Here is a 12,757-nt window from a genome sequence, read left to right on the forward strand (position 1 = left end):
ATGCATCCTATAGTACGGCTTCTGGCTGTGATTAGCATTGGATACCGACGTATTTTGCTTATGCCCGAAGCTTCTTGACCCCTGCCTGGGCGTGGAGAAGATTCTTTATTTCCAATATCTTCGAAATAGAAATATTATTGTAGGCGAAGAAGCTACCCATGGATCCCTACCATACCAATAACTACGATACCACTCTTCTCCAAAAACATTGACCTCAACATCCGTATTCTGTGATAAATATCCCATCAAACCTTTTAACCCAGTGTCAGAAGATCATTAAGACAAACTATCATAAAATATAAAGAACATGGATACTATGGATCCAACTTCACGAGACCAAAACGAGCAAGAAGAAGTCCCTGAAGTCGCACAAATAGCTGAAGAGGAAGAAGAAGAAAACACCATGGGAGAAGAACAACAAGAGAGCTCCGAGCCTGCCCAAGAAGAAGAAAACGAGGCAGCTTCAGCACAAACATCTGCTAAAGAGTCAGATAAACCAAAAGAGAAAAAGGAAAAGGGCTTGGGAGACCCAAAAGGTCGTCTGGAAAATCTACAGAGCCACCTTCGAAGAAACGAAAGAGATCTGAAGATAAAGAAGATAAAGAAAATCAGAGCATCGATCAAATTAAAAAAGAAAATACTCCTGAAGACGGTGGGGTCAAGACCGGGAAAGGGAGCGGACGAGGCCGCAAGAAAGGAGAAAGTGCAGAGGCCTGGACTGAGGATATTGACAAAGCTCTAATCGATATCATCAAACGACACACTGGTGGTACTGCGGAGGGAATACCCTGGAAGGAAACCAAGGCGGATTTTCAAGAAGCATACCCGGAATCGCAAAAGACCTTGAAAGCTTTGCAAATGCGTTGGTAGAATCATTTAAAGCCATTCTTCGTTGAGTTGACCGAAGAACAAGTATGTTGGTCCTGTGTACAAGTTTCTCGAAATATGCCCGCTGATTGACTTTGCTGTAGACCAATCTTTTCAAGCAAGCTGTAAAGGAGATTAGTGGAAGTGAGAAGAATGCTGCTATTGCTTGGAGATACAAACTGCTCTCGAACCACGAATTGAATAAGGGAACTGTTGCAAAGTTATTGAAGTCTCTGAATCTCAATTAAATAGGGATCTTATTGACGAGGTGGCATGCTACGTTGATGGTTATGGTGGATCTTTAGTGATAGGATGAGAGCCGGGGATTTGATCAATTGACTGGAGGGTTTACATTTTAAAAAAAAAAAATTGGAACAAACATGCGATGTCAAGTTTATTCGTTATCCTTGTTTTATTTCTAAATTAGGGAAAATAGTTGTTTAGTCAGAGGTATTGAAAGTCATTCTGATTTTAGGTATTTGTCAAATATCCTTCCGATTCAAATTGCCATGTCCTGATTGTTTGATGCTAAATTCGATGCGATCTCTTATCTCTTATATCCCAAACGGATCAGAATCTACGCAGTCGCCTTCCAAGCCTTCCTCATACCCACCGCGCTGCTTATACAACCCGCAAACCCCATAATACCATCGTTAAGGGCACTAAACCCGTTAACTTTCAAAGCAGCAAGTGGGAAAATAATGTCTGCTGCATTTCCAACAATGTTGAGCCCAATAATGAATCGTTGTTCTTCTAAACTCTTAACCACAGAAAGGGCGGCATCATTAACAGATACCTGGGTAGCAGGTATTGGCGAATCTGGTGGTGTTGGTGGTAGGTCTTGCATTAACTGCAACGCTTGTGATTTCTCTTTCTCATTTTCCTTCGCCGGTTCGATTTGATGGCTCGTAGATTCGATAGCGGCCTGCGATACAGTTGGGAAAATCGTCCTATATTTCTCCAGCCTTTGTCGAAGCCCAATAACTTTCACCAGACCCCCCAATATCGATGCCGCCAACGCATATAACCAAAAGTGAAATGCCAGTTTATCCACTATACCCTTGTACGGAATACCCATAATCCCTGCCTCTGGTAAATACCCCAAAGAATCGGCGATACCAAATCCAGTATATCCCAGCCCTTCTATCAATTCTAGTATATATCCCAAAAAGTCGTTACTGATTCTCTGTCTGCCTTCGCGAATGAGGTTTATTGTGACGTTCATTTGGCCGATATTGTTGAAACAACGCAGAAGACGTCTTGTCAGCCCGAACTGGCGACGGATGCCAGCTGCTGCGGTAGAAGTGGTCGGGGTGTGTAGGTTTTTCAGGAGCATGATGTGCGCGACGAGACGGGAGGTGTATTGTATTGTGCGAATAATTTTGTCGAGGCCATCTAAGTTGTTGTTTAGAATATTTCCAATAGCTATGCGTATATGCATACTGAATCGTACATACTTGCGCTTTGAAGGAGCTTTATGACCCTGTTTATCGTCCTCCCATATAAAACCGCCTTTGGAAAGAGCAGTTGGCCAGCCGAGGCCATCACTGCAGCCTCGGAGTTGACGACTGCCTTTATAGACGTCGATAATTCCAGGCTGGACGGCGCAAGAATATGTCCAATTATACCCAACCCATTAACGGGAAGGGCATCTTGGTGTTTCTTTATTTCATCGTCCGGAGTGCTGCTTTCCAACACTGGGGTTCTTGGAGGTGTCTGTTGGTCCATTTTTGGTCGCACGACTCGAATAATTTTGTGTTGAAAGCCTAAAATACAACCTGTCGCAATCAAAACCAAGTGTGATATCAGATTGGAGTGGATACGAAGACCAAGAGTAAAAGAATTCTAGAGAAAAACAATAGGAAGCAAAGAGAGTCAAGTGGCCATCACCGCTCTTCCGGTCGCCTGTCGTTGAACGACAAGGACAGACGACCAAAAAGAGAAACAGGAGCTTTCACAAAAAAGCCGGGCCATCCGAGGCACGTTATATATCAGAGCCGTAGTACGGATGAATTTTCTCGTTTTCAGCGGTGCAAGACACTAGCACCAGTTCAACATTTGATCATTTCGGCCGCTAGAAAAAAAGGACCTATTTGGCCACTCTGGGTACCTCGGTATACACGATGCCGGGCCGTGAGTTATGGAGTCTTAGACAACGGGACCTCTCAAACCGACCAAATTTTCCGTGGAGAAAAAAGTCAATATTGTATGTTGTATGTTGTAAAATGGTCATGGATTGAGTGGCTACCACGCCGGTACCAAAGTTGACATGTCCATGGTCTCTTTTCTTGATATGCGCGAAAAAAATTCAGAAAATTTGCGTCACATCTGCGGCCTGGTGGAGAAAGAAAGCCAACCCCGTGGGCGATTCGATACCGTTTCACTGGTAGATGACTTCAAGAGATGCTACTGTTGCCACCATTCTGGATGCGCCCGATCTGGCCGCTTGCTCGATTCGGCAGGGCGGATACGACGGTTACACCAACACATCTTTTTACAACACTGCGAAAGAGTGGAGACGAGAGAAGGGAACCTTGATAGGATGGGATTACATAAGTTTATATTGCATATGCAGTCTAGTCGCTATAGTGGTAAAATGGGGAGGTGTATGCGTATATATGCGGCGAGCAAATTTACAACCATTGTTTGGGTGAGCTGTCGAATACCTCATCCTTGACTGGCTCCGCAGAGCTCAAGGTCTCGGGTTTCTTGCCCTTGATACCCTTCTTAACGATAACAAGCCCTGCAAGGGAAGATGATAAGGACTTGGACAACTAGGATCACGACCAAGGTAACCAAGGCTCCAACGGCTCCCGCAACCGGGTCACTGAGTCCATGGTGGGTGGGGTGAACAAGTGGGTGGGGTCATTGGAAGCGGTGGCACAAAAGTCACCTTTGTTTCCGCAGGTGCGGCACCATTGCTCCGTAGTGATTGAGAAGGCTCGCATTTCTTTTGCGAAAGCCTCCCAGCTTAATTCGGTTTCCTCTTGTCCAAGCAATGGGTAGGCGGCTAATCCGCCACCGTTGGTAGTAGATCCGTTATGGAACAGGAACCGAACATTGATATCCTTTGCATCTGGGAAAGACCTAATAGGCTCATTGGTAAAGAGCTCGAAAGCTATAGAAGAGCCATAATCAGGAAGTCCGTAGAAATATGTATTGGCAGCCGGAAGTTGAGCCAATCCGAGGAACGAAAGGAAGGTACCATATTCGTTGAGTTGGACCCTTGGAATTGACAATGCTTTCCAAATACGAGAAGACATCTGCAGCAAAGGTTGCGCCCTCAATAGCACGGACAGGCTCGGAAGTATTGAAGGCAAAGTTCCATTGTTGCTTATTGTCAAGGGTGCACAGTTGAAGGAAAGCTTCATCAGTAAGGAGCTCATGAGACGGGATAGTTTGGTTGTGGAGTAGTTGATGACATCGTATACTTTAGGCTGGTTAGAATTGTGCACGGGCTAGAATTGAAGAGAAGAAAATGTAAAACTTACTGGCATAAGCGTTAGTAATATCCGACTGTTCGGGAGTAAAAGTACTACCCCAAACTTCTTCTAGTAACTGATAAAACCCTTTGCTCTCTTTCTTCAATTGCTCTTAATCGCAGCACCACAACCGGAGGTTCCTTGTAACCAGGTGGCATCCTCCTTATTAACACCGTTATTCATAGTATGGATTGGGATCGACTGATATCCGCTGTTAACTCCAGAAACGACGCTACCGTTCCTCAGAATCTCCGTCGAAAGCGCTCCAACAGCCCCAGAGAGGTGATAGTCAGGATGGTATCTCGAAATGCCAGCCCGATTGCAACTGCGAGACACCGCCGATGACAACATGTCTCGCCTTACCTGAGATTTTAGGGCTTGCCATGATAAAATTCCGGTTCTGGTGTCTTAAATGTTGAATAAGGTTTTTACTTTACACCTTTCATTACGTTTCCTGGTCTTTACTGTAGAATGAATTAAAGGTTTTTCTAGGACGGGAAATCCGCTTCATATACGCTTCATAAAACGTCTTGTAAGTATTCAGTCTAAGCCGGTCCTAAAGTCTCCTGAAATCCCTATCTGGTACTTCGCAGTAGCATTTATTTTACGAGATAAATCTGGTAGAGACTATGAGAAATATATAAGTCCTCTTAAATTTATATCGTTGCCGTTGCCACGAGACCATCGATACCCAACTGCCAGCTAAAAATCCAACAGGAACTGTGCACTCTCAACAATATTGCGGACCAAATGACCCCGTCCGCATCCATCAGCTTTAGAAGCGTCGACACAGTAACTAAGCATGTAATGATAATATTAAGCCAAAATCATGTATATTAAACTTAAATATATCTTGATATTATATGGCATCAGATATCCCTTAATTAACTTCATCATACGATAGCTCCCGATACAACCCTACTAAAAACATTCCCTTTTGTTGAACTTCGGATCTCAATGCCCGCATGTGGCTATGGAGAAAGTGGTAGGAGAATTATGACATGTCATCGTGCGACACAGATATGACATGTTATTGTCTAACATAGATATGACATGTCATCGTTTAATATAGATATGACATGTCGCCGTGTAACATGAATGTCATTAAATAGAACTTCGGAAGAAAGAAGTAAATTCTCTTTCTTCTTCATCGAATCCCTTATCATTCTGCGCTTTGTACAATTGAAACCTTACTAGTAACATCTTTATCTCATCAGCTAGACCATCAATGATGACTCCCACGGAAGAGATTATCAAAGCAGCAGCGGAGCTCTCTGCCATTCTGGGGAGAGCTGGTATAACCCACGCTGTCATAGACGGTGCTGCTGTCAATATATCGGGTTCAGAAAGAGTCACAAAAGTTAGGATTTCTATTGCAAACCAATATCGTCTAGTATATATGAACAACATAATAATAGGATCGAAATAAGGATATAGATGTCTTAGCCGAACCTCCCGCTAACCAACATCGCGAAGCCATCCTTCAAAACAGTAAGAGATTCACCATCTCCAACTTAAAACTCATATATACCAGTGTAAGCCATGCCTAGTCAATCCATGTTGATAATTATTGACTGGCTAAACATTTAATTAACCCGTCTGTATTACATACATATAGGAAAGTGGTATTGTTATCCCAATCGAAATCCTTGAAGACGGACCAAGATCCTTTCTCCGCATGCCAAAACTCTCTTCTACTCCTGCTCTGACGATTAACCAAAGTAAGCAATTGATAACTACCTTATAAGTCACATGGGAAGATACTAATTGTAAAAGTTCCCGTGGTCCACCCTTCAATGTTGATTTGTATGAAACTCACTAGGTGGAGCTGGATGTCTGAATCGACCCGAGTGCAGTCTCAAGCTAAGGCGGATAGTGACCTAGATGACGTTATATCTATGCTAGAGTGGCTAGTCGAAAGGGGTGAGAGGATTGAATTCAAAGGAGTTGAAGAAGATCGTCGTGAAAGTCATATGGAAGTTTTTCGCAAGCTTAGATCCAGACACAGCCGGGCGGATGAACTGCTGGAAATTGTTCTTGACTGAACAGATTTCTGCTACTTTCTAGGATATGGAGTTATATTGCAAAAATTTGATCATCTTTGATCGATAGGGTTCATTACTCTCAAGCAATTCCCAAGCCTCAATTTCCTGGATTGCCTTTTTCTGCCTGACCTTGAAATCCTCTTCGGACTCGGTCTCTTCTTCCGGAATATATATCTTCCCGCCAACATTAGGCTCCTTGTAGATAGCTGTTGCGATTAGGATGTGAAGGAAACGCCGTGCTGGACATCTATCTATAGCCTTTTCAGGGTAGTCTTCCATACACCGGATCAATGAGATGCAATGTTCTGGGAGTTTTGGGATATACAATTCTCGAGTCGAATCGAATGGTGAACGGACAAGATCAGCCTGGTGACTTGAGAGGTGGACCAGCGACTCTGGCATCAGATGTAGACGAGTAGGGAAGCTTTTCTGATCCACTTGATGAACAAAATGGTAACCTTTTTTCCCTAAAGCACCTTTCGCTCTCACAGAGAACGGCGGATCGACGAGCTTAAAGCCTGTGTCTTTTTTTTCAAGGAGGCTCACAGCTTCACTTAGACGTGAGTCTTCGACAGCAAAGTCAAATACCTATATTCGAATTAGCTCTTTTCTTTTCTTTTCTTTTCTTTTCTTTTCTTTTCTTTTCTTTTCTTTTCTTTTCTTTTCTTTTCTTTTCTTTTCTTTTAATTTAATTAATTTTTTTTCGGGGGAGGAGGAAGAGGGGGGCCGGGAAGGGCAGTAACCCACACAAACCACCGCCGGATAACCCCAATACCAGTGAACTTGTTCCCCCCATTGTATAAGGCTCATACCGTGATCAAGGAGAAGATTTGTGCCCCGGGCGAAGGCTTTTATTATTTCGTTGGCACCCATGGATTCTGTCGTAGTTCGCACAGTGGGGAAAAAGAATGTTAATGTGTGGTTGATGAACATATGACGGTCCTAAAATATCTGAAGGACTGGACCCTGAGGAGGTAATTTATATCTCCCGGAATGTATCACGTACGCCACACTTCTTTGGGGCGATCGCTAAAATACAACAGAGGATGGAAATTTGCATTTTGAAGGTATAGGAGGTAAGAGATGTTTTCTTGGAAATAAGATAAGCTTTTTGCTCTTGAAGGTGATGTATTGATTGCTTCGAAGGCTCGGTGACGGTGTTCTGGATTTTGTAAGAATAGCTTGGTCGAATTATTCCAACCGGGAAATTTTTTCACAATGACTACTATACATAACCAGGAAAATGATGGACTTCAGGGTTCCGAGGCTATTGCAGTTCTCACGATTCAAAGGTGTGGCGGTGTGGCGGTGCCAACACAAATGCGCCATCGCAACTTTTCATTCGCGATGGTCAAACTTTTCATCGTGATTGTGCCCAATTATTTACCTAGCAGGTTAATTTTAGGTTCAATCGAACGGCCAGATCGGGTTATACGTTTAGTGGACCAGGCTTGAAAGTCGTCCAATTTTGATGCTAGAAATAATCACGTGGGTTGGGCATCTGATGTGAGCAGAGATTCATTGTAGTGTACGAGACTACAACTTAGTTAACAGTCTTACTTTTCAAGGAGATCTTGAAAAACTAGAACAATGTTACCAAGCAAAAGAATTGATATCTTAAAAAATAAATCATCACTCATCAATTCCTCTTTCTAAGCTTTTCGCAATCCATTCAATCCGTCGACACCAAAATGCCACAGCGTCAACGCATTACTACCTGGACGAAATCCCCAGCGTTGTCTTCATCTCGCACCTCTTTGAATATTATCGATTCATTCAACATCAAAACTTAAAATATGAAGAAAGCAAACGCGACACTCATCAAAGCAACGATCAAATTCACTGCCGATGTTCGACCGGAGCTGTTAGGCGTCGGTAGCGGCGTCAGAGTTACGCTCGAGGATTGAGTTGGAGAAGGGGTATCCGTCGGAAGCTCGGTAGTCTCAACTACGGTCGATGATGGCGGTTCTTCCGTCGTGGTAGTTTCTTCTGGGATTTCATCCGTAGTGGTAAAAGCGGTTGGTTCCTCGACGGTTGTGGTCTCCTCGGTAGTCTCAACCACGGTCGATGATGGCGGTTCTTCCGTGGTAGTTTCTTCTGGGATTTCACCCGTAGTGGTAAAAGTGGTCGGTTCCTCGACGGTTGTGGTCTCCTCGGTTGTTGTCGGTTCCGGCTCCGGCTCTTCTGCGGTGGTGGGTTCCGGTTCCTCGGTGGTCTCGGTTTCAACTTCAGAAGTGGTAGTGATTGAAATAGTGTTCGTAGGAGTAATGACAAATGACCTAGTGTTCGTTCGGGTCACATCGCCGGAGCAGAGAGGTGCACCGCGATCGTTGACCGTACAGATCGGGTGGTCCGCGGGACTACGGATCGTATAATGTCAGTGCTAACGGTCTTTTATGTGAAGGGTATTATGGGATAGTAACGACATACCAAGCCGTAGTTGGAGATGGGGCGGCCTCGCCATTATCGGCACACGGAGGAGGACCACCTGTGCAGATTCGACCTACAGGGCAGCATCCTGCATTGGCACCAGATCCGGCGCAGTAGTATCCGATATCGCAACCATACGCTGAGAAAAGGGAAACCAATGTTAGTCTGAGTTAAGACGCGAACGAGGGGTCAGAGAGAGACATACAGAACTCTCCGTTTTCAAAGCAACATACGCCAGCGCAGAAGATTCCAGTCGAAATTCTTGCACATTGTCTTGAGCCGATCGGACAAGTGGCTGTTTGTCTCTTCAAAAGACCGTCTGGGATCGAGTAACCGACCACTACTCCATCCTGGAGTGGTTCGACGGCGCGAAGGCGCTGAATGTTCAATCCGAGGACCCCGTCAAGAGCGACGAGGAGAGATCCAAGAAGTATTATCTTTGGCGACATTGTCACGTAAATATCTGACCTGGCTATTTTGTATATTGAGATTGGAGGATGAACAGCCAATTCGAAAGTAGATACCACCGAAAGGAAGGTAGGATCTGTAAGTACTAGCGGAGAAATACAAAAAGGTAATACTGGATTTCTAGTATGATAAAGCTACACGGATCTCGAAATCATTCCTCTGGGTTCAGCCCATCTGCGACGATGCATCCTTATATACTTCCTTCTACAAGAACACCGAATCCAATTTTGGCCATAGAAAACAACAAGAGGGATGACACAGAGCCGGGGAATACCCGCACGCAAGCTAAAAAAACTGCTAGAGCCTCAACTGCAAGCTCGACGTGTTGAATCGTGGGCTTCACATACCGTCGGCCTCACAGCCTCACAGGCTGCAGCAAATGTTGGACAGGTTTTCGGGCCCTCTTTCTCCACAAACCAAATTTATTGGCAGATTCTGCCGAATTCTGCGGGACTCAAACCACACGCAGCCAATGATCGCTGGGGCCGAGGCCTTATCTTTTACTTCATAAATTCAGCATTCCGTGTTATATTTGCGGCTAGCTGGCTACTTGCAGGTTGCACAAACGTTTGGTGACCTCCGTGTGATTTAGGACGATAAATTCAAGGAAAAGGGGACAAAAGTGACCGTACAGGTGGGTCCTGCATGGCCTATTCCCCTAACGTTAGTACTTGCCAGGTACCCAGGCTGGCATCCGGTACCGTAGCCTTGTCGAAGATCGAACAACGTTACGTTGTGACGACAATCAGGGAATATACAAAGTGCGATCAGGAAGCAGCTGCGATTTCCAAGGCTGCGATTCCAAATGTTCAGCCTGTACCGTCTCTGACGAATGGTAATCGAGGTTGGTCGGTGGGAAAAAAGATGCCAGCCGCAAACCTGTTGGATACAATCCGGGCCCGAACATGGATTGTGGAAACCAAAATATATGGAGAAGCTTGACGGATTTTTCGACCGAAGCATGTCGGCAAATTCCGTTGCTGCCGGAACCTCTACATCTGTACCTCGAACGGGCATAAATTAATGGAGAATACCCGGAGTTCCCATTGTTCTGTTGCAGCCTCGCGATGGACGTCTGTCGTTCTTCCAACCGTGCGGTGCATTTTGTGTTGTTTTGGTGTTGGAGATCCGCATTCATTACCAACTGAAGCTGTTCGACGGTAGACTCAATTCTATATTTTACTTTGGATATGCCATGTCGGACGGAGTAATTTGGATATACTTACTTGAGTACCTGCTAGTTGTCTACCTGTACCTGTTACAAACTTTTGATTCGAATAGAATTCGTTGTTCGTAATTGAGAGAGTTGAATCGGATAAAGAAAAAAGTTTCTTCGTACGGAAACCTCTATCAGAAGTATCTTCAACTTCTTAAACCAGCATCGCCAATTACCTACTTCCATTTGTCAACAGACTAATATGGCGCCGCAATGTCCGCCCTCAGAGCCACCAGACGTCTTCTAACCGCGGCACCCAGCAGGACAGCCCACTTCGCCCGTTCTCGCCTTCGAACCCCCATCGGACCATCATCGCTGGCCATTCCTCACCGTCTCCTCCACCTCCAAGACCAAACCTCCCTCAGAACCTTCAACTCAACCGCCTCCCGCCAAAAAGCCATAAAACGGGAGGAAACAAACGAAGGAAAAGACGGCCAACCGCCAATCTCATCCCAATTCGAGAAGAAAGCAAATACCCGATCCACAGCTGCAAAATCTCGTCTCCGTCAAGCCGCCAATGCCGGTGATCGTAATAAAAACTCCACCGTGGGGTCTGACGGCGACGGCAGGCTTCCAGCACAAATCTGTACGGCGTACTGTACCGCTGAAAAGTACGACCTTCTACAATGTAACTCTTTACTCGAATCCGGAGGTTACGTTCCAGATCCCCTGTCAACCGGTCTAGGTGAAGAAGTCATTCATCTACGGTTACCGTTACCACCACAAGCGTACAGGCAGTTTCCAAAACTAGGTGCTGATAGTTACGGTGATATCTTTGTGTTCCCGTCCGGGAATATCGTGTCTTGGGGGATTCCCGAGGCGGTTATTACCGCGGTTGCAGCGTTGATCAGGCCCGCGGCGGAGAATCCGCATTCGACCACGGAGACGGAGTCGTTGGAATTCGTGGAGGATCCCAGCCGGCATACCAGTTTCCTACGCGGGGATGTTATAATAGTCGGTACGGGGATCAATAAAAAGTTGGAAGAGGAACACCATCCGCTTCTTAACATCAGCAATATCGATTCCCTCGGAACACCGTTAGGTGAGCGAAAAGTTGTCAGGCAGGAAGACGAAGAAGAAGGTTCACGGCATCAAAACACGCCCACGGTTCTGGCAAAGATTGCATTTTCATCCGGAATGGCAAGGTCGACGAAATTGGCGGTTTTGGAGGAGATGTTGGAAAATTACATCGAGTCGACTTCGATGATACCTCAGCTGTTAAGCCAAGGATCACGGCTACCGTTCACGAGAAGCTTCATCCTTCGGAAGACGGGAGAATTGTTGAGTTTCAGGGCCAGGTTGAATCTCTACTCCGAGTTAACCGATAACCTGCCGGATATATTCTGGGATTCGAGGAAGGAGTTGGGGTTGGAAGGTTATTGCGAAAGTATTGGGAGAGAATTGGACGTTGGGGTTAGGATTCGCAAGTTGAACGAGAGGCTGGATTATGCGAGCGAGATGGCGGCGGTGCTGAGAGAAAGGTTGAGCGAACGGCACGGTTTGGTTTTGGAGTGGATGTGAGTTGTCCCGTCCGAGAGGGCTGGTTTACATGAAGGTTGACACTGATTTTCTTCGGCTTGAAGGATCATAATCCTCATCACGATCGAAGTTGGCTTCGAGATTCTGCATTTATGGAAAGATAGCAAGGCAGAACAGCGGTGGGAGGAGGAGACGGCCCAAGAATATCCTCCCCTTCCCCCTCAGGGACAAAGCTCTCCTCCACCCCAACCTCACTCGGAATATCCAGGATACCCTCGGTACGACCATCGTCTACACGGACACTCCCCATATCAGTATCACCCAGGGTACCATGTACCCTACCCTCCACCGTCACCATCACAAACGCCATATCAGTATCACCCAGGGTACCATGTACCCTACCCTCCACCGTCACCATCACAAACGCCATATCAGCAACAGCTCGGTTATCTGAACGAACCCGGGAGGGAAATGGACGATATCGATACGGCAATAGCATTGCTGGACGGTATAATCTCAAAGATCACATCCGACGAGCGGGAGAGAAGAAAGAATGAAAGGCAAAGGAAACGGGAAGACGACGAGTCGAATTAACTTGCTCCGCACTATTCAAACTCCTCATGTCATGTAAGGATGGATTTTGGAAGATACGATGGTAGTATCGAATATCAATTGGCAAAAACTCTCAAAATATTATCGAAATGTCCCCGTCCGGTTCGAACGTTCAGCCTTCAAAGTTACACCGAAAGCAAGGGTTTGTCACAAGTTCG

At 45.6% G+C, this 12,757-nt stretch overlaps 6 protein-coding genes across 6 annotated transcripts; 2 read left to right on the top strand and 4 right to left on the bottom strand.

The window, feature by feature from the left end:
- Positions 1-307: 307 nt before the first annotated feature.
- Positions 308-742, top strand: DFL_006309 (uncharacterized protein; the record flags this gene model as incomplete). Its single annotated transcript, XM_067635708.1, has 1 exon — positions 308-742. The coding sequence occupies one exon, from the start codon at positions 308-310 to the stop codon at positions 740-742; it is 435 nt and encodes a 144-aa protein (XP_067490110.1).
- Positions 743-1,444: 702 nt separating this feature from the next.
- On the bottom strand, positions 1,445-2,595 carry DFL_006310 (uncharacterized protein; the record flags this gene model as incomplete). The annotated part of the gene is made up of 2 exons (XM_067635710.1): positions 1,445-2,262; positions 2,325-2,595. 2 exons carry the CDS (start codon positions 2,593-2,595, stop codon positions 1,445-1,447), a joined length of 1,089 nt encoding a protein of 362 aa, XP_067490111.1.
- A 905-nt stretch (positions 2,596-3,500) lies between these two features.
- On the bottom strand, positions 3,501-4,130 carry DFL_006311 (uncharacterized protein; the record flags this gene model as incomplete). The annotated part of the gene is made up of 2 exons (XM_067635711.1): positions 3,501-3,641; positions 3,696-4,130. The coding sequence occupies 2 exons, from the start codon at positions 4,128-4,130 to the stop codon at positions 3,501-3,503; spliced, it is 576 nt and encodes a 191-aa protein (XP_067490112.1).
- A 2,129-nt stretch (positions 4,131-6,259) lies between these two features.
- DFL_006312 (uncharacterized protein) lies at positions 6,260-7,267 on the bottom strand (the record flags this gene model as incomplete). The annotated part of the gene is made up of 3 exons (XM_067635712.1): positions 6,260-6,405; positions 6,472-6,982; positions 7,142-7,267. The coding sequence occupies 3 exons, from the start codon at positions 7,265-7,267 to the stop codon at positions 6,260-6,262; spliced, it is 783 nt and encodes a 260-aa protein (XP_067490113.1).
- Positions 7,268-8,183: 916 nt separating this feature from the next.
- On the bottom strand, positions 8,184-9,273 carry DFL_006313 (uncharacterized protein; the record flags this gene model as incomplete). The annotated part of the gene is made up of 3 exons (XM_067635713.1): positions 8,184-8,754; positions 8,825-8,963; positions 9,030-9,273. 3 exons carry the CDS (start codon positions 9,271-9,273, stop codon positions 8,184-8,186), a joined length of 954 nt encoding a protein of 317 aa, XP_067490114.1.
- Positions 9,274-10,721: 1,448 nt separating this feature from the next.
- DFL_006314 (uncharacterized protein) lies at positions 10,722-12,581 on the top strand (the record flags this gene model as incomplete). Its single annotated transcript, XM_067635714.1, has 2 exons — positions 10,722-12,025; positions 12,092-12,581. 2 exons carry the CDS (start codon positions 10,722-10,724, stop codon positions 12,579-12,581), a joined length of 1,794 nt encoding a protein of 597 aa, XP_067490115.1.
- Positions 12,582-12,757: the final 176 nt, after the last annotated feature.

Source organism: Arthrobotrys flagrans, assembly GCF_004000055.1.
Source record: "Arthrobotrys flagrans strain CBS H-5679 chromosome Unknown unitig_9, whole genome shotgun sequence".
NCBI lineage: Eukaryota > Fungi > Ascomycota > Orbiliomycetes > Orbiliales > Orbiliaceae > Arthrobotrys > Arthrobotrys flagrans.